Here is a 27,982-nt window from a genome sequence, read left to right as displayed (position 1 = left end):
TCATGTAAGATAGAAAGATTTTCTTTATTAATGACCCCAACCGTATTTCTTCAGATACAGGAGTTTTGAACTCAAATACTTAGGAGAAAACAAGTTAAAATTGCATTATCCTGCAACTCATTACCAGTAACATATTGCAAAGCAAAATAGCTTGGAAAAGTGGGGGAAGGAAAGAGGAGTGAGGGAGGGAGGGAAGATAAAGAAAAGGAATTAAGTTGATCAAGTGGAATTCTTTTTTTCCTTTTTTTTTTTTTAATTCTTGAGAACCATGAAGTCCTTGCAAGCACAGCTCATTTTTGCAGATTATTTTCCAAACGTGTACAAAATGGAACCAAAACGGAGAATCCCTTAAGAACCTGAAGAGGTGCAACAGTAAAAGCTACGATTATCCAGTAGCAAGTGTTCCAGCCTTCAGTTGCCAGCCGCTTCCTCTTCCCGTTCCCAAGAGTTAGCGGGATGAAAACGTCTTCCCCCTTCAAAAGCAGAGAGTGCGTGTGAAGGCTAGTTTCTGCTCACCTTTCCTTTTACCACACAACCTGGGCGAGGGATGGGATCCGGAAGAGACAGCAAACATGAAGTGGCAAGGCTCCCCCAGCAGAGGTATGCAGGAACTCCAAGCACGGGCCAAGAGCCGGCTTTCACATAAACATCTCATGAGCTCTTTCTCCCTGCTGAATACTTTGGGGTACCAAGTAATATCTGTGCTAAGCCCACGAGGACAGTAAATGTACCAAGTCAGACAGGAGAATTACGAGCCCCCAATTTCTGGATGGGTCAGATCCACTCAAGCTTCAGACTGGGCTCAACCCTCATCCTAGGAAACAATTCATGGTCCTCCTACACAGCTTATACCTTTTCAGGCTAGCAGATAGCAGTTCCTAAAATCTTTGACCATGGGGTCAGGATGTTCACAGAGGCAACCCTCCACTCTCAAGGTTAAAGGCACTTTGTATTGTGAAGTGGTAACGATACTCGGTCACAGAACACTTGCCTGACTTAAGGCTCCTGAGCCATGGGGTCCTATTCCACCCAGTATTTCCCCAGAAGGGCCACCTTTGGGAACAGGCTGGTTCCCAAAGATAGAGGGTGTGCATTTGGTAAAGCTGCCTGGAAGCTAGAGTTAGAACTATGGGAAACTGGGGCAAAATTATGGGGGCTAAAGTTTTTTGCCCTGAGTGTTTCACCCAGCCCAAAATGAAACAAAAATATTCTGTTACTCACCCCCCAATAAAAAACTCCTGAGTATTCGATTCTGGCAGAGCACTGTGGGTGCTGATGGTCAGCTTCTGATCCAAGGCTGTTTCTCACAGCAGGCCCGCCACCCTCTTTCATGCTGCTCTAGGGTCTAAGACCCCACACAGCAGAGTGGGGACCCAGGCTTCTCCTACCAGGCTGAGCCAGTTAACTCTTGCCCACCCTTAGGAACACAATCTGGTTTTCAGGGTGAATACAGTTGTTTGCCTCCCCCTCTTCCTCTCTGGGGCCCACCTCTGCCAAAGAGAGGTCATAGGACAGAAAAAGGCAAAGCTGTTCTTAAGTTTCAGGAAGGAGGTTTATGAACAATTTGCTCATTTTAAGGACTCATTCTTTCCCAGTCCCCCAACAGGACAGGGAGTTGTCCCTGTCCCCTGACCACTACACTCACTGTGCAGTGACCAACCAGTCTGCTGGCTGTGGAACAGGGCAGGGGAAAAGCCCTGCGGGGAGACACTGGCGATGGCTGCCTGGTGGGCTCTTCTCCAGAATGGACGCGCAGTCATGGGGCTGACGGGGCACAGGCAGCCTGTGACTGTATTTAAGATGCCCAGCCTTCCTGTCTGGTAGGTGGCAGGCTGGCCAGGTCAGGATGCTTTCTGCTGTACCAGGCTACCGGTCACCTCCCGGCCTCTACTGAATAGCCTGTCTCTCCACTACGTCCTTAAAGTGGCATGAAATTGGCTGCCTCACACTCAAGGTCACCAAAGTGGTGCAGGTGAGAGAAGCAAGCAGGCAAAGGGGACCTGTAAACTCCGGGCTGGAGGCAAGGTTCTGCAGGGGCAGCAAGAGAACCACCCTCCACCCCGGGCACACACCGTCTCCTGCCTCCCAAACTTGTGCGTTCTGCCCATGTTGGGCTCTGCCATGAAGCTGCACAGTAGAAGGAGTCATGCTGCTCTTTTGCTGCCATGGCATGTGGACACCACTCTCTGAGCAGAGGATCTGCTATGGGATGAACACTCGGTTGGCTCTAGACAATGGGCAGAGCTACTACAGAGAAAGGCCCCTGGTACTAATTTCCTAACAAGAGACAGGCAGACCCTAAAGCCTGAAGAAATCAGGGGTGACTTAAACTGCTCTGTAGAAATGTCTGATGTTTCTGAGATTGATAACCCCCTGGCTCAGGCACCCAAGAGTCAGACACTGCTCTCATCCTGTAAAACGGCAGCAGAAACTAGCTTGGCAGAGAGGCTTAACATGCCAGGAGGAGGAGCCTGAAGCCCTAGGCACACCACACCTGCCAAAGGTCACCTCCAAGAGGATGGGGTGCTGGCCAGTGCACTGGCTGGGGGGGTGCAGGGAGGCTTGTTCACCTCAAGACTTTTAATTCAATGGGCACAAAAGATAGCAGATCAGCACCTATTATCTTTAGAACAGGACTGCCTGAACTTCACCAGAGGGGGGCCCAAGACCCGGCACCTGGCACAGACCTAAATCCCCAGGCCCCAGACCAAGCTGGCCTCCTGCGTGCAGAGCCTCAGCCATTTACAGCTCCCCCCATCATCTCCATCCCTGATAAAGCAACTTCCTCTTCAAGCAAAATTCCTGTCGAGAAGCAGACCAGGAAAAAAGAACACTTGGGGGTGGTTCCAGGCCTATTTACTCAACTAAATGTCCTTAAGCAAATGACTACCATTTCTCTAGGAAGACCCCAAGAAGGACAAGACTAGCCTCTCAACTCAGGTCCAAGGAGAACACAGCTTATCTGGGTAAAAAGGTCCCTCTGTGTTTTTCCTAGCTGCCATGCTTCTCACTCACAAAGATGTAGAAAACAAGGAAACCCATTCAGAAGCGAAAGCCTGTTCATCTCATCTTCAGTCTGCTAGGCCCAACACTGCCTGCCTCACATGCAGCTACTGCCCAGACACCTGGAGGCCACCGACACCCACTACCCTCCCTCTTGGTGAGCTCCAGAGAGGAAGGTGGTCCTGTTGAGGAATGGCCCTACTACTCACGTGATTGTTTTCATTTCTTTCTTCTCAGCATCTGGGCGTGCACGATTCAGCACCTTGAGAAAGTCAGATGTTTTCGCCCGCATACGTGTGTGAATATAGGCCTGGAGGCAAACACAATGGGTACTGAGGCAGTCATGTTCTAGAAAGGCAGCTTTGCCTTCATTAGCAGAAGTCATCAGGAAGGTCTGGGAACAACCACCCTGGGGATGAATTAGGGCCATGCAAGGAAGCGTATATTCACCTCTCTGCTATGGGGAGTGGTGGGGGAGAGATGAAGAAAGGCCATGATTTCTCAGAGCCTTTAGAACCATCTGTGTAGCGTTCATAGCAATAGCAATAGAGTTCAGAACTACACAGATGACTTTTTATGTTACCAGCTCTGGTGGAGGGAATGACGTGGAGCACAGGAGCCGAGGTGCTGCGGCTGGTCTCACCCACCTTAGAGCACTTGATGTGGTAGTGCAGGTAGTCCCGGAACGTGTGGATCAGGTTGATGGTGTTGTCTCGAGCACTGGCGTTGGTGTGGCGGGGGAACAGCACTAGTAGGGGCACAGACAAGGCATCAGGGAATAATGTCCACGACAAAGGGAGGGAAGACTGCAGCCTACAGTCAGCTCCAATCTCTCCCTGCTCAAGGACACCCACCTGTTTCACTACTCGCAGGCTTTGTCATGGGTTTCTCCTTGAGACGAGGAAGGGGTAACTACCAAAACCAGGCAGGTGCCAGTGAGTGCAAATGGAGGTGATCATGTTCAAACACCAGGACTCCCCAGGGAAAGGGCCTGGTCTTGGAATTCATTCCAGGTCTGGACTCTGTGGCTGTGCATTCTGAAATCTGTTCTGTGTGCCACATATCTACTATCTCCCGCCCCTGCAGTTCAACAGTCTCTCTTGGAAGATGACACTACTGGCTTGGGTAGACTGTGGAGCAATCAGGATTAGAGAACAAAGCCTGCCTGTCCTGGGTGCTGAAGCAGAGTAAGCCTTCAGAGAAACTAGAGCCTAGAAAAGATCATGTATTCTGTGGTAAAAATCAAACACGAAGGCAGAAGAATCTGAACTCTCTTGATGAGGACCAGCAGGACTGCTTGGTTGGGGGCTCAGAAAAGCACTCCCCTGCAATCCCCTGAAGGCCTGTGCAGTCACTGAGCCCCGCACCTGGACTGACCTGCACTTCTCTCCCTCTGGCTTCTCGGAATCCCCTCTATCTTCTGCACCTACACTACTCAGTGGGCTTACCATCAGCAAAATTCTTCAGGATAAAGTTTTGCTGAAATGAAAAGGAGTGCCTCACAGGAAAGGGTGGGACCCCTATGTCAATTTGCCCTGAAGAGAAATGAGCATCAAGGCAGGAGATAATTACACTGCATGGGTTCTGGGATGTTAATAACTGTTAGTTTACCATCAGTTCATGTATTGAGATAGGCCATGAATTGTAAGCTGTGTCTCAACCTCAAAGGGTGTTAAGTGAAAAAAAAAGTATAGCTTAGATTTAATGAAATATGGTAAATCCACTTGCTCATCTCTGATAAACAGGTGCACCTTCAGCACTGAGATGAATTAAAGAAAACTTCACAAAAGGAGACATTTTAGTAGCAATCAGGTGCAGTGTGTGAATGAGCTGCGATTCTAAACTCAGCTATAAGGATGAGCCAGCTCACCAGACTGAAGCAACTCTAAGAGGGGAAGATGTGAATCTTTTTAGAGGGAAAGTAGGATAACTCAATCATGGCTGGAGCTCTGGCCTAATGAGCAAAAATCAAGAAATGCCAAAAGACAGAAAATTCCCACCTAGCTACTTAGCAATGCTTATGTGGGCCTAACTCCTCACACTTGATATCAGAGGCTACCTTTTTTTCCTTAGAATTTAAGAAAAACAGGGAAAAAGGGGAAATGATCACTGTACAAAAATAGTCCACGACCTGTAATTAGTGTCCCCTGACACCCCTCCCTCAGTCATGGCAATGGCAACATGAACAATCCAGTGTGCCTGCTTTTGCCCCCTCCCCTGACCGTTCAACTGCAGTGTGAACACACCAAGGCACACATGTGGCAGCCCAGCCCTGCTCACCGAAAGTGATGTAGCCAATGTTGTCACCCACGGCAGCATCGGTGTCTTTCAGCTCCAGAGGAGGTTCCCTGTGGCTGAAGAGGACTTGTGGGGCTGTGTGGCTGGCTCTGCGTCCTTCTTTGAACTCCTGCCAGGATGAAGCAAAAAGCAAGCAGAAGACAATCTGGTGTGAAATGAATGGCAACTTGTGCTCTGGGGCTTGCCCTATGGGTGTGACCTCTGTAGCCACTGGACCAGCAGAGGTTAAAAATAAACTACACCTAACAGGAAATACTTCAAGTGCTGGCTGCCATCAATGCACTCCAGATTCAAAAAGGAGAGATCAGAGTACTTAACAAGTCCGATCTTCAATAAGTGAGGTAAAGCACAGTCAACTACCTCCCCTTTCTCGTTTTGGAAGAAGGTGATAAAATAACATCTGAGACTAAACAGACAACAAATTGCAAAGCACTGGGAGAACCAGATTATATTCAGGATAAGGACTATTGCTTATTAGCTTCTTTTGAGTTAATGGGAAGAGAGGTTATATTTTTCAAGAAGTCTTTAAAATTCCAGGGTGAATGAAACCCAAGCTTTAGCTTGGTTGAGACTGAAGTCTTAACTCCTTTTACCTTTGTACACAAAGCCCCTTATGAGCTGACCAATTTTTCATCACTCCTCTCACCCCTCCTCCACTTCTTCCAGTTTCAGGAATACTACTTTCTCTAGGCTCTGAGCCTTTGCACAGATCTTGTTTCACTGAAGTATCTTAGATCCTGTTACTGCTTAGAATTCATCAATCAGAACTTTAGACCAAATTTAAACCCTTCTTGGGGGCAGAAGACAACACTATTAAAGAAGCTGAGTTGGTGGGGGGGGTATAGCTCATTGATAAAGCACATGCTTAGCATGCATGAGATCCTGGGTTCAATCACCAGTACCTCCATTAAAAAAAAAAAAAGATGAGTTGTCTTAGTGTTCACTGAGAAAAGGAGACTGACCTATGAGAACTGAAAGCTGATTTTTAATTCTGGCTCTAGAATGGCCCTGGACAAAATGATCATCACCCTACATAAAAGCTCATCCTTGAGAAAATGTATCTACCCATAACCAAACTACAGAAAAATGCTTGAGGATGTAAAATTCAGGTCATTTCTTCTGTGTTCTAATCTCCAAATCTCAAGCTTTCCCAATCCATGCATTCCTGTGTCAGCAGACAGGTGATACGAGGAATCACTGTCTCAACCCAGATCTGTAAGAACAGAACCAGATTTTCCAGCAGTGCCAGTAAAACTGGATGATCCAAATTCTGAGTGATAGCAGAAAGATGGAACCAGGGGCCTTCCAAGGTCTCGAGTTTTATGAGCACTGAAAACATGTTATACTGCCTTTTGGTCTACAATGCTCTTCTACTGCTCTTTAGATATGACCTCTTCTATAATGCCATCTCCAAAAGCCTCGGGGCAGCTGGCTGCTCTCCCATGTCTTTTACAAACCTCTACTGTAATACTTTACTATTCATTAATGCATCTAGTTTTCCTACCAGGTTGTGAGTTTCTCAAGCCAAGGATCCTGCTTTTATTCATCTCTGTGTCTAGTCCTTTGCCCTTCAAAGAGGCTGTCTAGCACGTGGCTTGCGGAAAGAAAGCACTTCTCCCCTGGCCAACTCAGCATTGTCACACTCTGAAGGAGGGAGCAAGGACTATGTTTCCATCTGCAGGTAGGAAGAATGCACAGTGATCAGCAAGCCCTCGGTTAATGGGCAGCAAAGGAAGACTAACACCCGAGGAGGTCTAATGCCCAGTCTGGGGTCCCGCCTGTTTCACCACTCTGCCTCCTGAGCTCACTCACTGTTTGGTATCCAAAGGTTGGTGGGAAATAAATTAACATCATGGGTTAGGTTAGCTCCCCTTTGAATTTTGTTCCCCAAAAGAAAAATATCTGGAGAGGAAGAGAAGAAGCCAGGATCATTAAAAACAGAAATTCTTTAGTCCCAGTGAAGAAAACAGAACAGATAACTGTCTGCCAGCATTTTCTTGTGTTTAATAAGCTTCTTTAAGACTCCAGTTCACTGGTATAAGTGGCATTCACAACCACATGGGGTATTTGTAAACCTGTGGTGACTTGGCAGCATTTCATCAGTTCTGTATACATGGAAAGTGGTACATTTCAGACTTGGTTAACAATATATATACATATATTTTACCTTAAAAAAAATTTTTTTTTAACTTTTGGGGGAGGTAATTAGGTTTGTTTATCTATCTATCTATCTATTTTTAGAGGAGGTCCTGGGGATTGAACCCAGGACCTTGTGCATGCTGAGCATGCGCTCTGCCACTTGAGCTATACCCTCCCAGCCTAACAATATAGTTCTGATTTTGGGGTTATTGTTTAGGCAATCTCACTCCCATCTTTGTTTCTCCTTGTTTTTCTCTCTTATATAGTACTTGAACGCCAACTAACCAACCAATCAACCAATCAACCCAGCAGCTCTCCATTTTCCTAAATGTCTTCTTTTTCCTCCCTCCATCTAGGATATCTTTTGAGCATCAAAATACTATTTCTCTCTTCCATCAAAGCACAACTTACCATAGGAAGTTCAGAATAAAGCCAAATATATACAGAAATTTAGTATATGATAAAAGAACATCTTAAATTAGTAGTGTAAAATGGGCTTATAAATAATTGCTACTAGGATCAACAGGTAGCCACTTAGAAAAAAAGACGGATCCATCTTTCACACCGGGCACCAAGAGAAATCCACATAGATAATAATATCTATGTGTAAAATATGAAACTATTAAAAAAAAATCCAGGAAAATAATACAGGTAAATTTATTCTTAACCTTGCTTGCAAAAGGGAAAGAGTTTCTAACTATGACTCAAAATCTAGAAGATGTAAGAGATGGATCAATTTAACCATGTGAAAATAAACTTCTACATGGGGAAAAAACAAAACAACAACAAAAAACAACCCACAAAATCTAATGACTAACTGGAAAAAATATTTGCAACTCTATCACAGACAACAGGCTAATCTTCCTAGTATATAAAGAAACCGAGAAGATCAATAACCCAATGGAAAAATGGGTAGAGGACATAAAGAGACATCTCATAGGAAAAGAAAACAAACAGCCTTCAACGTAAAAAAAGATGTTTTGACCTCGCTCATTAGAGAAAGCAGATACCATTTTCAACCTGTCAGATTGGCAGAACTCCAAAAGTTTAATAACACTTTGGGAAAATGAATACTCTTATGCACTGGAGGTGGGAAAGAAAAATGGCACAATCTCTATGGAGGAGAGTTTGGCAATATCTAATCAAAATTCCTGAACTTGACCCAGTGTTCCCAGTTCAGGAAAACATCCTTCAGATATAACCACACATGTATACAGGTAGCAAGGGTCCTCAAAATAACATCTTCACAATTGCCTAAGCAGCAGATGGCTTTTGTCTTGTCCTTGAACAAGTTCTCTTAAGTTACTGGACTGACTTTAAGATCCAAATATGAAAAAAAATTCTAGTTCACCACGCTAGTATCCAAAAGGGTAATCACTGTTCCTATCACTTTTCACAGAATGAGCACGGAAATGATGACATCGACCAGATTTTCTCTAGTGCTCAGCTTGCATGCCTACAAAGATAACACCCAAAGCCAAGCACCAGGACATCCATGTGAGCAGGGAATGGAAACTCTCTGACTTTTCCTTAAAGGCAGTAGGCATACCTCAGAGTCTGCCTGCCCAGTAACAAAAGCAGGGACAGTGTTCTGACCAGGTTGGAGGTGCACGCTGTCACGGGAGAACAAAGACCCACAGCAAGCAGACTAGTGACCATCAGGAACTTCCAACATAGTCCCCCGGTCACACTATTCTGTGCCAGGCAACCACTGTTCTCCTTTCTCCTAGAAATTTAAAGTAACTAGGCCCAGGAAAATGCTCAGATGATTTATTTTGGAGGGAAAAGCCAGCAAAATAAGTCCAGGTTCTAAGGTCACTTCAAATAAATTACCCTAGTCTTTGAGTATGGAAAGGGAGGCAGGGCAGATGGCATTCATACAGTGCCAGGCCTGTCACTCACTGGAGACACTGTCAGTGCAAAAATGCAGACACTTTGTTTTCCCTTTTAGGTAAGTGCCCCACCACCTGTACTTTGAGGGAGAGCTTAAATTCACATGCAAAAAAGAATATACAAAATTCTCCCAAGGAACAAATTGCCAGTACACTCCCCAAGATAAGATCTGTTTAAACTATAAAAACAAGTTAAGATGCTGCCTGGAATAAAATGGAACAAGACTGGTAAAAAACCAGCCAAATCTAAATATATACTTCATTGCTTTTAAAATTAGCCCGTCAGTTTGGATTTAGCCCAATTTCTGGGCTACTGCATCGAATTCCCCTGTCAATTCTGTATAAAAACATATGAAATGCCTGTCTGAAGCTTACATTTAGGACCCAAACATACATATCTATATATCTGTGCACACGCACACACACACACACACTCTCTTACTTTTTCATAAGTTTAGTACTCTCAAACGCTGTGACAATATTCTAATTTTTCTGCACAGAGGCTACAAAATTAGAGTCGCTCATTAAATAGCCTAAACATAAAAAGCCACTACAGATGGATCAAATTGAGAATATCACTTTTGAAGATTTTCCTAGCCACTTAGAATGGCTACACACAATGTATCCTCACTATATTAAGCACAACTATCTTTCAACTCTATTTGGCAAAAAAGATACTGCCCCAGACAAGGAACAGAATGAATGTACAAAGTTTTTTGAAAGTCTAACCACTGTACTAGATTTCGAATGCTGACCCATCTCAGAAGAAACCAGTCAGGATACCACTTCACCAATGAGCTCTCATGTCCTAAAGCCAGCAACTGGTTAGCAGACTGCATGACAAAGCCACAATGGATGTATTATGTCAGACTTCGAGTCCAACTGCACCAGAAATCCAATTACAAAATGTCCTGCTAAACTCCATTCCTCTTCTTAGTAGATGAGCTTCTTTCAAGGGAGGCACTCCATGGTAACTTCGGTCAAACTCAGGCCCGTTCTCTTCACTGTCAGTTCCACAAGTCTACCCTATTGATGCATTACCTACTACTCAAGAATATTCCTAGACTCCATTCTGAAAAGACTTTAGGACTAAACCAAGCCAAGGACAGACCTTGCTAGAAACTCCAGGAAACACAAGAGGGTAGAAAATATTACCAAACTTTAAATCAAAGACCCCATGGCAGGAAGGATGCTTAATGTTCAGTCATTTTGTTAGTATGTTTAATACTCAGTTAACCCTCTAGTTCAGTCCTGCAAAAGGCTAAAACCACTAAGAAAAAAAAAATTCAGTGAGTTTGATGAGGGCTCTTTAATTAAATCTTCAACAAGTTTCAGCATCAACATAGCAGCCAGTTCTTTTTCTATGTTTATGGTGTGCTTTGGCACCAAGGTATAAAACATCATGCCATGGTTTCCCCCACCAAGATGTCTGCTCCATACCTGCATGAACACCTTTCCAATGACCACATCGTCGTCATCCTTAAATACTGTGCTGAAGACTACTGTAACTCTGTCCTTTTTAGACTCAACATACCTGAGAGGAACAAAATCCACGAGATTAAGTATAGAATCAGAACAGAGTTTTGTCAAGAACTTGATCTACAAGTGAAGTAGGAGGGTAGCCATAAATATCCTAATTCATAAAACAAGGGGTGCCAGTGAGGCTAAGTATTTATGGCCAATAGAGTCGGCATAATAAATGCATGTCCTACGAGGCAGGAGATGAAAATCACCCAAAGTCGATGTTACTGACTATGTGGTATTACATGGAATCTAGAGTTACTGATTCTCAGAGTTTCACTTAAAAATATATATTTCTTTATATACTATGAGACTCACAGTATGCAGATGATCCAAGAGCTGCAACAACACAGAACCTATAGTCACCCTCTGCTTCCTGATTATCTGGGCTACACTACTGAAGGGGCCTCAAAATGGTGGTGACTTAAAGGAAAGCACTCTTCATCTTTTGCCAGCTTTCAGTATCTGGGAAGTAGGAGAAATGCCCCCGCCCCCCCATCTACATCCTGCCTTAAAGAATTTTATGAGACACTTCAGGAGGATTCACACAGTACAGTTAAGGTCTGACTGAGCCAAATGTCTTTGGGTAAGCATGTGTGACAGCCATACCCAGGCTTCATGAACAAATTCTATACTCACATGGTCTCATCATCCCTATAATGGATAACTGCCCTGTTCTCTCCTTCCTTGCCCTCTTCTTGGAATTGGAAGTACTTCTCAAAGACAGAGGCAAAACAATTTCGTTTCAACATGCCAGCCTGATGCACAATGGAATCCTTGGATGCAGGCAGATTTTCAAGGTCGTAGAGCAAAGAGACATTGTATCCTGGAGGGGAAGAGAAAAACACCCAGCAGTTATAATAAAAGAAACTTTTCAGGTTCTAATGACATTTTATTTTGTCTCAGCGTCTGTACTTTTAACTCAGGTAGAATGCTGTCCCTTCCTATCTACCTCATAGGGCAAATGAGGTGAAATAAAATCTTAATTATTGTAAAATTACTGTAAATGTGTATAGCTAATTAACAAATGCTATGCAAAAATTTGAATCAATTATCAAAGATGACTGATTCACAAACAAGGAATGGGACGAAGTCATAATTCTGGAACTTTGATTAGAAATTTAGTGTTCCAGACAGTTGTGAAGGGGTGAGGGCTGAATATGTTATCAAGCTATATATAATATGAGTTACATATTTTTCTCTGATGGTTTAACAGGCCAAGTGCCAAAATGGTCAGTAGCTGGGTAGCTTTTTGATAATAAAATATACCCACTTACATGCCATAGCAAACCCTGAGGATGGAGGCAGGGTATGGAAAAACCTAAAAAAGGAAAAACCTAAAAAGGAAAAAAAAATGTGTATATGTATCTCCCCAATAGCTTTTATTTATGTACACTGTAAAATTTTCAGTGTTTTAAAATATTTTATTCTATTTGATCCCTGTAAGAATTCTTTGAAGGAGGCATGCCAGATACGGTTATTCTCATTTTAGAGGGAAAAAGAGGTTCAAAGAAGCAAAATGCCATGCCAAATGCAGCATGACATAGAGATGGAAGCAACTCTCTATTGAACTGATGAAATTGGGTCCAAATCCTAGCCTTGCCACTTGTGACCTGGCCAAACTGCTTAACCTCTACAATTCCTGCATCTGTTAAAAAAAAAACGGGGTGGTGAGCTGGGGAAGGCTATTGGGAGAATTAAAAGAACATAGAGTATTTATAGTGCCTGGAACATATTGGGTCATCCATCAATAAATTGGGCAGAACAGGGACTGAAATCCAATACTGTTGACTGCTACATTATTCTGCCTCTTTATAGCGTATCAAGTATAAATTCTGACAAGGCTGGGACACTTTATTATACAATCAAGTGATTAATACCTGTCCAAAGGCCTATAGATGATTTTGCAAGAATATCTGTACATCACCAAGGATCATTTCATATTTTAGATAACTGATGGATAATTTTACCAGAACTGCATGGATTTCACATTTCTGAGTATCTAAGACCTTTGTACTTTGTTATTATTTAATTTCTTCTCAAGAGCATTCCTGAGGTCTGTGTTTTTTGTTGAATCTAACCCCATGAGAGCATCAGCTATGTAAATCTCTGTTCTAGATAATGCTTAGCACATTTTTGGCACTCCAATATTAAATAGTATCAATCACCATCCCATTTTGGGTACCTGAAAACCAGATAAGCAAATAGACCACAAGATTAGATTTAAAAAGAAAATATTTAAAGTTGAGGTTTGCTGGTTTTAAGAAGCCAAAAAAAAAAAAAAAAACAAACTAAATACGGTAACTGAACTCAAGCTTAAATAAGGCTTCTGACATGATGAAGAAAATATACTGAGGATGAAAAAAAGTAAAAATCTAATATGGACTGCTGAGTTTTCCAAACTTGCCTAGATAAACCAACAGAAAAAGAGGAAGAGAGATGATACTTTCACATGTTTTTATACTTTGCACTTGTGTGAACACACGATCTGCAATCTGGCAGTGTGTGCTTTAGCACAGGAAGTGGACGAGAAGGCCCAGAGACAGATGCATGAGTTCTCTGGGTTGTACTCTGGTTGTTCTGCTAGATTTTAGGATCTGAGAAGTGACAAACATGCCCAAGCATTCCTATATGCTTTTTCTGTTCTAGTTCTGTTTTTTTTTTAATTTCTTTCCAAAATTCCTTGATTCCTCTTAAAGCCTACAGTGTTACTGATCTTTTGGTTTTTATTTCTGAGATACATTTGTGCTATCATTTGGGGATTAACACATTTTAGTATTCTTTATGGAGAGCAGTCAAAGCTCTCATCCACAAATATTCCTACTTATAAGTAACATTCCAAAGGTACTTTTTAAACTTCGATCATTTTGTTTCCAGAGAAGGATATAAAAGTCACAGAAAGGTATTCTAATGGGAGTGGTGAGGTGTTATCATGTTGTTAGGAGGGGAAAAAAAAAAAGAAATTGCTGTTAAAAGAAAGCCAGAGACACATTTTCCTTTCTAGAACAATTTGTTGATCAAGGTACCACAGTAAGAGGATTTGAGTAACAAGTATTATGTTCAGTCTTACTAGCTGGTCCTCAGTATGGGGCCTAGCTAAATGCCTCAGAATTTGAAACTACCACTTAATCAAAGCGATGAAAATACTGTTCAGTTTTTTTCCACTTTAAACTGCTTTTAAAGCAGTGTAACAAAGCTGTTCTAATCAGGGATGGCCACGATGTTTTCCAACTCCTCTGGCCATGAAGGAGGCAGAGATTGTTGATTAGAAGAACAGATTACAGAAGGGGCTGAAATTTTTGTTATTTGAAAATGTGAAAATAGTCGTGAATATTCCTTTTCATTCTTTAAATGTGAGGTGTATAAAGGTGTTACTAGGGCCTTGGAGTAAGAAACAATGTTTTCTTAGTCTTCTCAAAAGGCATTTTAATCACCACAAGCAAACAATAGTGGCCCTCTGGCTGAAACATATAAGGAAACGTCACCTGGCCCTATCCAGAAAATGTTAAAAATGACATACATTAATTCTGTACACCACATTGCGTAACATTATTGGACAATACAAAGCCCCTTAAAAGCTATTTTTTATGGAGAGAGTTAAAGTGGGAACTGGACTCGTGAAGAAATGTTTGTAAAGTGAGTAATATTTAAACGAAATCCTTTGGCTAAAAAAAGCACAGTACAAACAGGACAGGTCTCTTTCCATGTCATTCCACAGTCACTCACATTACTACATACCTGATTCTGGATTTACCAAGAAATTCCCGTACACCCTCTTTAATAACTAGGAAATACAAAAACAAATATGTTAAATCAAAGGCCATAACTTCATCATTTTTAAAGTTCTGTGCTTGCCAAACATTTCCTAAGCCAGATTTCTTCCTAACTTCCAAATGGTAAGTGGGAACCTGGATATAAAAGGGAAGCAGATTTATCTGTGTTACCAAGCAAGTCACTCACAGAACTGAGATTAAATCCAAATAGTCAGTCTAGGATCTGTTTTTCAATCGAGGTTCATCCTTTACTCCTTTAGGACTTGGTCACACCCTTTATATGGGTCTCTGTTCCTCCAGATCATACAATGCACATAATCACCTTTTTCCCCCCAGGACAGCAGAAGGACACCAAACTCAAATGAGAACAGATTATGTTAGTTATCAACTAAGCACAGGCCAAACCACTGACACAGGTGAATGAAGAGATAAAACCAGAATTGACAGGAACTGACTCTACTTAGTCTGCTTATCTTGTATGCTTTAAAATTATTTGGCTCATCACTAGCTTTTTTAAAGGCAAAAGACAATGGATAATTGAATCTTAGCCAGTTATTTATTCTGGTGGGTCCATAGAAGGCTGTCCTCTATAAAGTCTTTTTCTCAAAATCAATTCTTACGATACATCCCAGCTTTTTGGAATAAATGGTAAAACATTTTACACCTTCCTATTTCTTCTCTGCCAGTGTGGCTATTCCGCCTGGTAGAAGCTGCTCCTAGGCTGACATGGCTTAAGAAACAAACTTTTTATTTTGGAAGGAATGGTTCTGACTTAAATTTATAAAGGACACATTAAGCAGCAGAAAGGCAGTTATTTGGAGACAGGAAAAAAAACATTAAAGACACTAGAATTTAATAACCTCTTGGTATTTAGAAGTCTTTATATGTTTAAGAGGCAAAACACAGACAGGGCTTATTACTAACTCATTAAAACTTTAGAGTTAGGGAGGGAAGATGTCATCACTATTCCACAGGAAGATGGAACTGAGGCCAATATACTAACCCACAGTAGCATAACAGGCTGTGGGGTTTTGTCTCTAGGCAGCCAATTTCTAACACTATGTCACCACAAACACACTGATAATCCTCTTGCATTTTCTGGGATACCAATAAAAGGGGGGTACTTAATCTATGACAAGTTACCAAATTAAAAGTGAACAAAATTACAAACTTCTGTTTTAATTATAAGAGCTGCATGCATGTCTTAAAGAGAAGCACTGTGAACACAGGCAGCATTAGGGTGGAGCTCCATGTGAGCAGGGCCTCTGTCTTGCTGTGGTCTCAGTGCCCATCTCCCGCATACAGACTCAGATAATAGATCTGAGTGAATGTCAGTGCTTTTCTTCTAATCGTATTTTCAATGTACTCCCTAGGTATTTAAAACAAAAACAAAAAACAAACCAGGAGCAAACCATTTATTTCATGTCTCATTTGAAAAATTATCAGATGGTGAGGTTCTTTCCCCTATTCTTAAATATTTAATATGCCATACATTTAACCATTTTCCTATAGCTGGGAAAAATTCTCAACCTGAGAAACTTGGATAATAGGGTGGACCTCACAGCATGAATCAGTGATCACACTTGTTTGAAAAAAGGCAAAAGATAAGTAATGTCACATGAAGTTCCTATTTAGTGACCATCCAGCCACTGTGAGATTTCTCTTTTACAGAAGAACTGAAGAAAGAGGTTCAAGGTCATAGAGTGTGTTGGTGGCACAGAGAGATTTGACCTTCAAGTGTCCCATATACCACTTCTATAAAGTTTAGGGGTAAAGAAGTAATATGCATACCCCAATAAGAATTTTAACTACACAGGAGAATAATAAATACAATAAAAATGAAAAAGAAAAATTTTAACTAGCATACTACCTCTGAGCTGTACTGTGTGTGCTTAGAGGAAGGGAAAATCAGATGTGGAAGAAACCACAGCCTCTAAGATTTAGTTTAATTCCAAGTTACTAAGTTAATATTCTGAGATCTAAGAGGTTCTCAGAGCCAAATTTATACCATATTCAACTCTGCTGCTCCCTCCTCTTGGCAAAACCAGCCAACGCTTCCCTGTTTACTTCACTTGTACTTTTAACTATGATTCACTTTTCAACCTGCGCCTCCCTCTTCCCACCTGACACCAGGAGATCAGACCTTTCCACATTAGGAGCAGGGGCTTTCTGTTTTGAAAAAGGGCCTGTGACAAAGTAACAAGCTTCCTGTGGTTATCACAGGCTGGTCACTGTTTAACCAACCCAGGGAGCCACTTTACTATGCACTCTGCTCCAATGCTGTGAATGTTAAGTACTCCACCCACCTGAGTGGGTGGGGTGGGTTCTTTGACCCTTGTGGTAGCTACAAGAATAGCAATGTGTTCTGCAGTTCTATTGTAAAGAAAGCACAGACTGGAAAGGAGATTTAAGAAATCTAGCTTAACACTTTCTCTCCCTTCCAAGGATTGTTCTTATTGCACCTACATCTTTAAAGAGAGAGAACTGTCCAGGGAGAATGATTACACAATTTCTTAGCTGTCTGTGCAAATGTTCAACAAGTCTTTCCAGGCAGTTGTCTTATAGTTAATCTAATGCAGGGCCATCTTAACAGCTACTTGTTTCCTCTTGCTCTTCATCTGATAAAGAGAAGAGTTAGTCAGTATCATTTACATAATAATCTTTCAAAAGCTTTCAAAGACTAGGTCTTTCTCCTGAAGCTCTTCTTTTTCAGGTACAATAACCCTGAATATAAATTCTCTGAACCATTTCTCTTTCTTTGAATCTATGAGGCAAGTCAGAAAAAGTTTTAGCTCTTCCTTGAATTTATGAGGAAAATCAACTGCATATGAAAAAGTAAGGGAAGTAACTGCCTATGACTCCTGGTATTCTGCTTGGTTAACATCAATTTTAGTTTTTAATACCAAAAAAGTATTGAAATTGGGATCATATGCTTTTGCAAACAGCCTTTTCATTATATAAGTTTTAAATAATTCAAAAGCTACTATTCTTAATCAGAAAAAAAACTAGAAATGGCTGTAATTTCATTCACCAGATTAAGAAAAACCTACTTTGTTAAAACGAAAAGATATTTGAAAACTGATTCAGGAACTGAGTCATACTTCCTGCTTTGAGATCCAACCACAATGTGCGCACACTGGTGTAATAGCATTTTCTTTCTTCCATAAATGGCTCTCTGCAGAGCAAATACAGTTCAACAGGAACCAAACCTGCTACTTTAGCTACTGAAAGAAGCTACTGAATAAAGCATGGCCACCAAGAGTTTCATAATGCCTGGACACCTTCTCTTATTTCCCCTAAAGCAGTCATAAGGAAGAAGAGATACTTAAAGAGGCCAGCTCTAAAGAACATTAAATTAAAAAATGTGAAGGGCAGATTTGTGCCTAAATTTCCAGAATGAGAAATTAAGATTATAAACTTTAAACAGACCAAAAGTTATATACCTACTAACAATGTCACAGAAACAGAACACAAACCATCTCAGTCTTGTGATAGCTGTTTTTGTACTGGTCAAGGAAAACTATTGTTACATTTTTTGAGAACTAAAGCTGTTTTTGTTTTCATTGGTTAGAGAACATCTTTATTTCTCTAGAGTAAGAAGAAAGCAAAGAACCAAAACCTTTTCTGGGAAACATCCTTCTTTACATGACTATGGAAAGTGAAGTCAAGAGCCCCTGGTTAGGTGAGCAAGCTATCCTGAGTGGCCAGTGCCAGGGGGAGTGACTCAGTGCCACGGATCTTCTAGGAGTGGCGAGCTACCAAGAAAAGGTGAGGAGGAAACAAGAGTCCCAAGGAAAAGTGATGTGGAACTTACCTCATCAGCACCATGTGCCTGAAGTTCCTTGTAGAATTTCAAAGAAATACTGACCATTACTTTTGTTTTGTCTCCATTAGGATTTGAAATATGATAGAGGACTCCATCAAAATCTGCAAGGAAAGCAAATAAGACTGCTTGACTTGGGAATAGGGAATAATATCTCAAAGTGCCTGCCTACTTGCCTACCTGCAAGTCACAAGTCTGCCTTACAAGTAGGCATATAAGTAAAATAGCATTTATTTTAAATCTATATGGAAAGTCAGCAGAATGACTGAGACTAAGATAGAACTGTCTAGTACTTATTTCTTTGTTCTTTTCCAAAATTACAAAGCTATTTTTACTTTAATCACTAAAAAAACCCCACACTTTTATTGTGAGGTATTTTAAACATGTATAAAATATGATGTATAATGAACCCATACTCTCATCATGGCTTCAAAAATTATTATCATATGGCCAATCTTGTTTCATTAGACACACTCCTTCCCAGTGATTTATCCTGAAGTAAATCCCACATATCACACTTTATCCAGAAATATTTCAGAATATATCTCTATAGAAGGTAAAGAAGATACCTTTTTAAAAAAACATAACCCTAAAATTATTGTCATGCCTATATTTTTTAAGAACAATTTCTTAATATCAAATATCCAATCAAGCATTTAAATATTCTGTCTCAAAAACTTTTTAAACTGCTGTTGTTTTATTTGAATTAAGATCCAAACAAGGCCCACACACTGCATTTGGTTCTCTCTTCAGTTTTTGTAATCTATAGGCCTCCCCTCTCTCTTTGGCTTCTATCTTCCTGCAGCACACTGAAGACTATCTTGTGTAGTTCTTAAAACTAGGTGCTGAGTCCCATTACTTTAGGGAGGGCTGCCACTGCTAGTTAGTAGAAAGGGATGGGGATGGTACCTGGCCTATAAGTCACAGCATTTCAGAGCTGCAAAAAATTTCCCAAGACCATCTAGTCAAGCAGTCTCATTTTACAGAGGGTGACTGTCCAAGTTCCTTTAAGTCCTCAAAGTTCACACGGCAAGTGAGTAGTATCAACACTTGATTCTTTCTAGGGAAAAGAAGGCAGTGACATCCCTCACTGACTTGTTGAACAGGTCTCTCGCATTTTCATGATGCCCCACTACTCTTGTGCTAGGCGAACTAAGATGATGGCTAAAGATGATAACATGGTATTTCCAAATTAAAAAAACCCTTCATTTGTACCATAAAATTAAACCCAAACTTCTAAGGTATCATCAGGCAACTTTACACAGCTCACTAAATCCATGGAAAATAAAGACCACACACACACAAAATTGACAATCAAGAGACAGCACCCCAAATGTCAAAGCTTATTTTACGAACAATTTTGTTTTCTATTTTTTTATATTGTGGCTTCTCTTAATAGGGATGAAATAAAGGCACTTACCTGCAAATGTTACTTCTACAGCTTCTGGTTTGTTTCTGCAGAACAAAACAAAACTCCTTTAGTTAAGACAACCATATTGCCACTTGCCTTCACGGGGGCTTGTAAAGGTTCCTGAACTTATTTAAGATCAGACCATTCTGTACAAATCTTATGCTTGTCAATCTGAGTACAGAACTCATTTTTCTCATGCACCTGAACCTCTGGACTTACTTAAGGTGGAGGATAAAAAATGGAAGCAGGGCAGATAGAGTTTTTGTTCTCCAGCTTGAATCTGCTGTAGTTGGTGCTCACCTTCAATTCTCAATGCCTTGAGACCGTGACAGACACGTTTGTTATATGTGACCCACAAAATGCCCTCTTTTGGTCAAGGTCTCCCCCACCAGATAGCAGTGATAGAGGTAGCACATTCAGCAGGAAAACTGCTAAAGAGCATGTCACATGGTTTAAATTTACTTAAAGAGAAAGGATGATTTCAGACCATAAAACAATACAGACAGTTCTATTCCATTTCAAAGACAATTTGTAAGTCTTGCTACATATCTTTCCCTGTCCCTTATGTCACCAAAGTACTCACCACTCTCCTATGTGAAGCCCTCTTTGGTTCTACCCTAGCTTTTCTGGTTTTGTTTTTAAACTCCAGTGTTGTACTTACACAAAGTGTAGCACAAAGTAACACTGAAATCACTGAGAACAATCAGGACACCTGCTTTACAATTTTAGTATTTTCATCAGGACCATGCTTTCAGACAAATCCACACCTGCACGCTTCATCTTCTCACTTATTCATCTATAAAATGGGAGAACACAAGTGATCCTAACTACCACACACAACTGCTAAAGATAAAACAAGATAATAGACACGGAAGAACTTATCCTGGAAGGCAATGACAGCCTAACACTTTCTGTGTGCCTCGTTGCTGAGCCTGGTACATGGACTTCTATTTGATAAATGCTGCTGAGTTATTACCTAGAAAGCATGACGTACATCCTAGCTATGAACAATAACAGTCAATTAACCCCTCAGTGAAAAGCTACTTTTACGTTTTTCCTCACTTCTCCCCAAAGCCCAATGGTAGGTAACGAACGAAGACTCTGCAGTTTTATCAGCTAATGACCTATAACTCAAATGATTCCACTTTGTTTTATGGGCCAGCAGACAAATACACACATTTTTACATTTATTCTTGCCTAACTTGCTCAAGACCTCACAGTCAAGTGCATATCTTTTATACTATCTCCGCTCCCGCACCTGTAAAAGGAACCGACTGAGTTGCCCTCCAGAGTTGCTGGGAAATAACGGAATAAATAACGTGGTTTATGACCGTTAAAAAGCTGCTGCAGAGCTAAATCATCCAGCTCAAGGAAACTGGCTTCTATTAAGCATATGTTAGCCCGGTTGTAAAATCAACCTATACAAATCACAGAGTTCTACCCTGCTTCTTCAAAGCCATCCATATGTGACTTAAGAAAAGCACTTGGGTGTCTGAGAAACAAGTATCAAGTGTGTTTATGGAGAAGCAGGGAGTTCAGAATATAATGAAAAGAACTGGATGAAAATTTAAGCTGTTTCTGATCTTTCATTTGAAATTGCAGTCAGGAGACAAAGGCAATGAATGGCCAACCACCATTCCTCACCTGGAGAAAACAACAGCAAAGGAAGAAGTACAAACATTAACCTACCGCCCATTTGAATGAAACATTAAGAGGCTGCACTGAAGCACTGAGGTACATTTTCCCAAGGAAGGTTGGCTGTGCCAAAGAGGCAGGGTGGAGGCTTATAAAAGTCCATGTTGCATCACTTAGTAGTCAGCTGTTTTTTTTTTTTTCTTTCTTTCTTTCTTTTTTAACCTTTAGGCCTTAATTCAGTCAAGGAAGGACTGAGTTCCTCACTCTCCCACTTCACCAACAGACCAAGAAAAATCAACTATAGATAAAGACATTTAGGTTCTAAGCTATAAACTTTTGACTCTGAAATTTTGAATCTCTCTAGGCTGTGAAGTTCCCTGAGCACAGAGCCCCACTGGGAGAAGTTGCTGAGATCTATACTAAGCAGTTTGCTGCCTGACTTGGGAATATTTGTCAAATCATTGCCATTAATATTTTAGTTTACTATTTATGGCTGCATAAGGTTGCAGAGTAGAGAGGCAGGCTGCTCAGGAGAGCACTGCGCCAAAGCAGTCTTCCCAAGAAGTCATCTGGGAGTTAGAGGTCCAAGTACTCTGCACCCCAACAAAGAGACTGCACAGAGTGGGAAATATTGCGCTCAATTCCAAGACCAGGTGTTAGTTACTTACTTTTGTGGATTAAAATCATGGAGCTAGATGGGAGTAAGATTGGTCTGGGAGAAAGTGTACCATTTAATAGGCCAAAAAGATAAATGGTTATTTTCTGTCCTACTATCTGCTAAAATTTCAGATGCTGGGGGTGAGTTTAATCACAGAAAAAGCAAGCCCTTCAAAGTTGACTGTTCACTTCAAGTTCTGTCACTTACTGGCTCTGTAACCACAAGCAATGTTACTCAAATTGTTACTCAAATGTCAGCGGACCTAACGTTCCTTTTTTAGAAAATGGAGATCAAAAATATCTACCACCCAAGGTTGCTACGAAGACTAACTAAGATGCTATGTGGACAGCAGTTTCCCAACCAGCGTCTTGTGACTAAGTTACAGATATGCTGAGATAATAATCCCCACAGTCCCTAGGGCAGCCCAGTGGCAGAACCTCCAGGCTAGACCATTTACCCAGATGCCATTCAGATAGTGTCATGTTGTGTGCGTGACATATCATAAACAAGGTCAGGAATCATCAGGGAAGGTTGCCTGCACAACGCTTAACACATATGTCTACTCCCTCAGCAACTCCCAAAAGCCCCAGTTTCCTCAACTGTAAACTGGAACTGCTATCTGTCACATGGGCACATTCTGAAATGTGACCATGTTATAGCTCATAGCAAAGGGCCTGGTTCATAGAAGGTGATCAACGAATTAATTTTTCTTCTAGGTAAGAGTCAAAGGAGACCAGACTTCGAAGCCATGGTTGGGAGGTTTTGGGACTGTGTTAACTTCCAGAATCAGGAACTGGTCAGCAGTATAAGGAGAAATAGAACCCCCTATCAGACTGTTGTAATGTCTGGAATCCTAGAACAAGCCAGCTGGATAAATCCTCAAGGTTACTGACTGTGCAGCACAAGGCACTAAAATATATTCAATTCATTCCAATGGGTTTGAAGAGCTATTCTTAAAATCCTTTAAAAATTTTTCTTCTATCCTTTTCCTAAGGAAGCTTCTAGAATGTCACTAGTCAGTGAATAAAGAACTCCTGGCAACTGTATTATCCAATCCTCTATTTTCATTAAGGATTTCGGGGTTTTTACTCCTCAGTGCATCCAGTTCCCCATTTGGGCATTTATGTCTCTCTTCTAGTTATCTCTTTCATGAGCTGAATTAGAGGAATTCTGCCCGTTATCTCACTATAAAGGTTTTTGATCACTCTCCTTTAAGTCCTCTCTAAGGCTCCCATCATCTTTTTTAAGCAAAACCTACAAAGTGGATCTTATTAGGTAAGAGGTAGTCCTACTCTCTGTTAAGCCATGTCTCAAAATAAGGAGAACAAAGAGAGTCTAACAGCTAAGTCACACAATGTCAGAAAAATGGTAAGATCCTGAAGAAACTAAGAACCATTCTGTCTGGCTCCATCCATTCCTTCAAGAAAACACTTACTGAGCCAGTTCTCCACACACTGAGAATGCTGTGGAAACAATGACAACTAAAATGATAGACCCTGCCCCTAAGCAGTCACAGGTTTGGTGGAGTGTAGCTCTGGGGCTTCATGCCTAAAGTGGTCCCAAGGCAGCCAGAGGATGGGCAGCAGTGTGTAACTATAGTGTCCTGTAAAAAGACCAACCAGATGGTCTCAGCAAGTCAGCCACTACATTCAATCTCTTCAAAATCCTTAAACAGTGTCCTAATTCCAAATCACTTCTAACCAGCCTGTCTCTCTGAGGACATATACAGCATATCTGGGAATGAGAACAAGGTATCAGCAAGATTTAATTTTATTCCTTTCTCAAATTTCTCCTCCCACAGTCCTCGCCCACCCGACCTGGCACGGCTTGCTTACTGAGCTTCATTCCCCCTTACGGAACCACGGCTTCCCACAATATGCACAGCTGTGGCAAGGAGCCAGCATGCACTTAAAATCAAGAGCAATTCGCATCTGACAGCATTTCTTCAATTCTGGACTCCAGTCTCTAGCCAAGTTGACAAGCCTAGCTTCTGAGGCTATAAAGGTTCTTGGTGTGCATATACTAACAAAAGAATTCAATTAATTTGCCAGATTACTTCTGCTTTAATTGGGGGTCTGGGTAAGAATTCCTAAATGAAAAGGAACACTGTTGACAAGACCTGCACGCGAGGTTATCTGCAGTGTTGAGTTCAGCTTCTTAATTAGTCACATTCTTAGTTTGAAGGCTGTCAGGAAGATAATTTACCAATAATTATCATTTTGTGAAGATATATAAATCATTCCAATAAGCCACCTTCCCAGGAGTGCAGTAGGAAAAAACAAAGTAACTTGTTTAGAATGAATCTTAGGCTTTGTCAGAACTGCCTCCAAATTAAAAGGCTGTCATGACCAAATGTATTCTTACACAGTTTAGATGACAGAGCTGCTTTACCTGAAGGAAATTTAGACTTTTAGTAGGATGTTGCAGGCAAGAAGATCTAGCGGGATGATCTGAGTATTGTTTTTTGTTTCTTTTTAGTTTCACACTGTATAAAGCCCCTTCAGTACTCACAGCCCACAGGTAAGGAGGCTGGGCAATGGTTCAAGGCTGCAATTTTCTGTGGCATGGGTACACTATGAGAGGCCCACAGAGGAGGACCCGCCATAAATCCATTACCATGCTCTGAGAGGCATCTTTTTAAAAAAGAGCAACCTCAAAAGGAAAATTACCACAACTGTATTCTGAAGTATATATCACAGACTATCACATTCTTGTACTTTCAGTAGCTGGAACAGTGTCATCCAATAGGACTGTCTGCAATAATGGAAATGTTCTACATCCGTGCTGCCCAAATACGGCAGCTACTGGCCACATGTGGCAACTGAGCACTAGAACTGTGGCTAGTGTGACTGAGGAGCTTAATTTTAATTCACTTTACTTAATTTTTATTTAAACTTAACTAGCCACATGTAGCTAATGGCTATCCTTATTGGACACTGCAGAGTCGGAAGATTAACTCTAGGGAAGGCTGCTCTGAACCCATTTTCCCCAATTGGTTTGCTGAGAAGTGTAAAGCAGGGTGGAACTGACCTCTCCCAGGAGGTTCCTAGGTGGGCAAAGCCTTTAAAATCTCCAAGATTTCTCCCCAAAGCTACTGCCTTTCTTTAATGTCTTTCTCTGATCTCCACCCCAACACATCTCACCCCTTAGCTCCTCTGTAACTGTGCCAATGGACTCTCTCAGAAAGGCTCCCCTCTTCTGTTCCCGCCTGGTGCCGAGCACTGGTAGAACCTCATAAATGTTTACAGTTCTCACTCTAGTTATCGTTCTCTGGAAGTTCTGGCTAGGCATGTGCCTTGATAAATACTTAACTACTTCACTGCTGCCTCACCTTACTGGTATGCCTGGAAATTCTTCTGCTAGGTGTTACATCTGCAATCCCAGGAAAGTCTTACCTCCTAGGCTGAATATCATGGTCTCTTTCAAAGATTTTCAAAGTGCTTTTCAGCAGAGTATGTTCTGAGTCCACTTATTTAAAGTCACATCTCAAAAGGAAGACAGGCCAGAATAAAAGCCAAAACTTGGTGCCCTGCCCCAATATTCAACATTGCTACAACATACACTTTCTGTTAAAGACAAAAAAACTCTCAGAAGTTATGCCTTCCAGATTTGAGTGCCTACTTTACTCCAGCTTAAATGGTCAGCTGTTCTTTTTCAGAATTATGTTCTAAAAGGAAAAGACCTGAAGCTCTGAGTAATGGACTACATGTCAGAATCACAAGTTACTCATACACAAGTAGATGTGAACATACTTCTACACTACAAGGCATGCTTCTACTAGAAAATGCACAGGGATTTATCTTGTAGATCAGCTTATAACCACTCAGGTCTCATATTTTTGCTAGTCTAAACTTGAGAATTCACTGAAGATCAGCTGCGAAAATGCAGAAGTTAGCTTAACTTCCTCCTATGTGCTACACTGCTCAAAAGTTCAGAGCAATCACCCAAAATAAGTCGCTAAGCTGATTTGCCTGAACACTTAAAATGCAAAGGAACTAGTAAGCGAGGCTGAAGATGAGAAGCAACTTAGCCTAAAATATAAGCAACTGCAGCCTCTGGCAGGAAACAGTAGCTACTGATGTTCAAGCAAAGTCGGACTTTGCTTTACAGATAAAATCTGCGGCCTTATAAAAGACAGGAGACACAATATGTTCAATTTAAGCAGTGGTCTAGAAATATATTTTTTTAGTGCCTCCAAACCACAAGTTCATTATGTCTATTTAGAATTTTCCCTCCACCAATCCTCTCCCATCTGTGGCTCTCCAAGCACTTTCCTATTACTAGTTCCCAGTTCATCAGAAACAGTTTGTACTTACTTCCTCCACTGTGTAACCAAGATGTGAAGTCCCATTCTCACACATGGGGAAATGCAAAGGGACTGGCCACAGGCCGCCAAAAATTAGAAGCTAAAACCAAATCCTTGGTTCATGTTTTAAAAATTATGTTAGAAAAGCAAAGCAGCTTTGGGGGAGGAGGTTGTCTTCTACTGATTCTTGTGTCTGACACAGAAGGCTGCCTTTGAATATACACCCTAAGTCCACTTTTTAAAAGGCCAGTGGTTAAAAAGAGAGTATCTAAGGACTTTATAGACTCGAGGCTTTTAAGTGTGTACTGTGGTCAGAATTACCATAGAAGAAATCACAGACCAGGGGCATGGTATAAGAATTAAAAGATAAACAGCCAGATAGAGGATACTGGGTAGGGGAAGGAGAATTAGAACCTCCGAAGAGTGATAAGGAAGGGGTGTGGATTGGAAGGGGGGTACTATTAACTTTGCTTGAGAAATATAACAATATAGCCAGTGCCTTTCACAGCAGGGTTCGGGGAAGGAAAACTAGAGAGATCGCGTTTTGCGGCTGCAGGACCGGGCCTGCCTTCAGTCCTCCCTCCGGCTCCTTTTGACTAGGAGGTGGGGGTGGGGAGGGAGAGGGCTGGTGGTGATCTGGGCCTGCATCTTCGGTCCTGGGAATTCCTGAAAACTCTTTCCAACGCAATCCTAAGTGGACTCTCTCCGGGTTCTGAACAATGACGGGAATACAGAGGGAAGTGGTCCGCTGCTCGCTCTGGAGGGCAAGGGGGTCTCCAGCGAGAGTTCTGGCCCAAGCTGTCCTCACGTCCCACAGGTCTGATGCCCTTTGGCACGCGCACTCCTGTCCACTCATTGCTTCCGCATCCCTTCTCTGAGCCTCTCCCCACGCATCTCTGCCCCTCACCCCACCGAGCCCAATCACCTCCCATGTCTACCCTGCCGGGGCACTCCCCACACCTGGCCAGGTCCCCCACCTCCCTCCTCCATGTCTGGGGGCGCTGAGCGAATTAGCAGGAGTCAACTCTGCCACCCCTTCCCCGACCCGCCGGCCCCGGGCGCGCGCTCACCCGGCGGCCGCGTTCTCGAACTTGAGAGCGAGCGTCTCCTCGATGATGCGGTTGTTCACCTCCAGCAGGATCATGGCGGCGGCTGCCCCGGACAGGGGAAGGAGAAACAAGGGCGGTGAGGGTGGGTAAGGGAGGAAAGGACGGAGGGAGCGGCCCTGCTGCTCCCTGAGGAGGGGGGCTGGGTGGGGTAAGAGGTTAGAGAAGAAGGGGAAAGGGACAGGGGTGGGGAAAAGGGGATGACGCGCGCGCTGGCCCGCGCACGCACTGACTGTGGAGAGCCCACCCACCCGACCGACCTGGCCCCTGAAGCCTGAACCCGCCTGCCGAGCCGCCGCCGCCGCTGCCGCCTCACCGACAAGCCCGGTCCCCGCCCAGCCCCCGGCTCTAGCCGGCCACTTCCGCTCTCACACCCACTTCCGCTCGCCGCCCGGACGCGCGGCCCCGTGGCGCCAT

General features: G+C 42.2%; 1 protein-coding gene and 1 non-coding gene across 2 annotated transcripts; both read right to left on the bottom strand.

Annotated features, from left to right (window-relative positions):
• Positions 1-5: 5 nt before the first annotated feature.
• ARPC2 (actin related protein 2/3 complex subunit 2) lies at positions 6-27,982 on the bottom strand. The gene is made up of 11 exons (XM_010948752.3): positions 27,826-27,982; positions 27,530-27,611; positions 19,870-19,904; positions 18,441-18,553; positions 14,592-14,637; positions 11,493-11,679; positions 10,773-10,866; positions 5,284-5,410; positions 3,651-3,751; positions 3,213-3,313; positions 6-473 (listed from the first exon to the last, which is right to left on the bottom strand). Exons 2-11 carry the CDS (start codon positions 27,601-27,603, stop codon positions 449-451), a joined length of 903 nt encoding a protein of 300 aa, XP_010947054.1. The 5' UTR covers positions 27,604-27,611; positions 27,826-27,982; the 3' UTR covers positions 6-448.
• LOC123615043 (small nucleolar RNA SNORA42/SNORA80 family) lies at positions 24,639-24,774 on the bottom strand. Its single transcript, XR_006722575.1, has one exon. It is a non-coding gene; the product is annotated as a small nucleolar RNA SNORA42/SNORA80 family (small nucleolar RNA).

This window comes from Camelus bactrianus, chromosome 5, assembly GCF_048773025.1.
Source record: "Camelus bactrianus isolate YW-2024 breed Bactrian camel chromosome 5, ASM4877302v1, whole genome shotgun sequence".
Taxonomy (NCBI): Eukaryota; Metazoa; Chordata; class Mammalia; order Artiodactyla; family Camelidae; genus Camelus; species Camelus bactrianus.
Note: the sequence above shows the minus strand (reverse complement) of the source record. Positions and strands in the feature narration are given on the sequence as shown.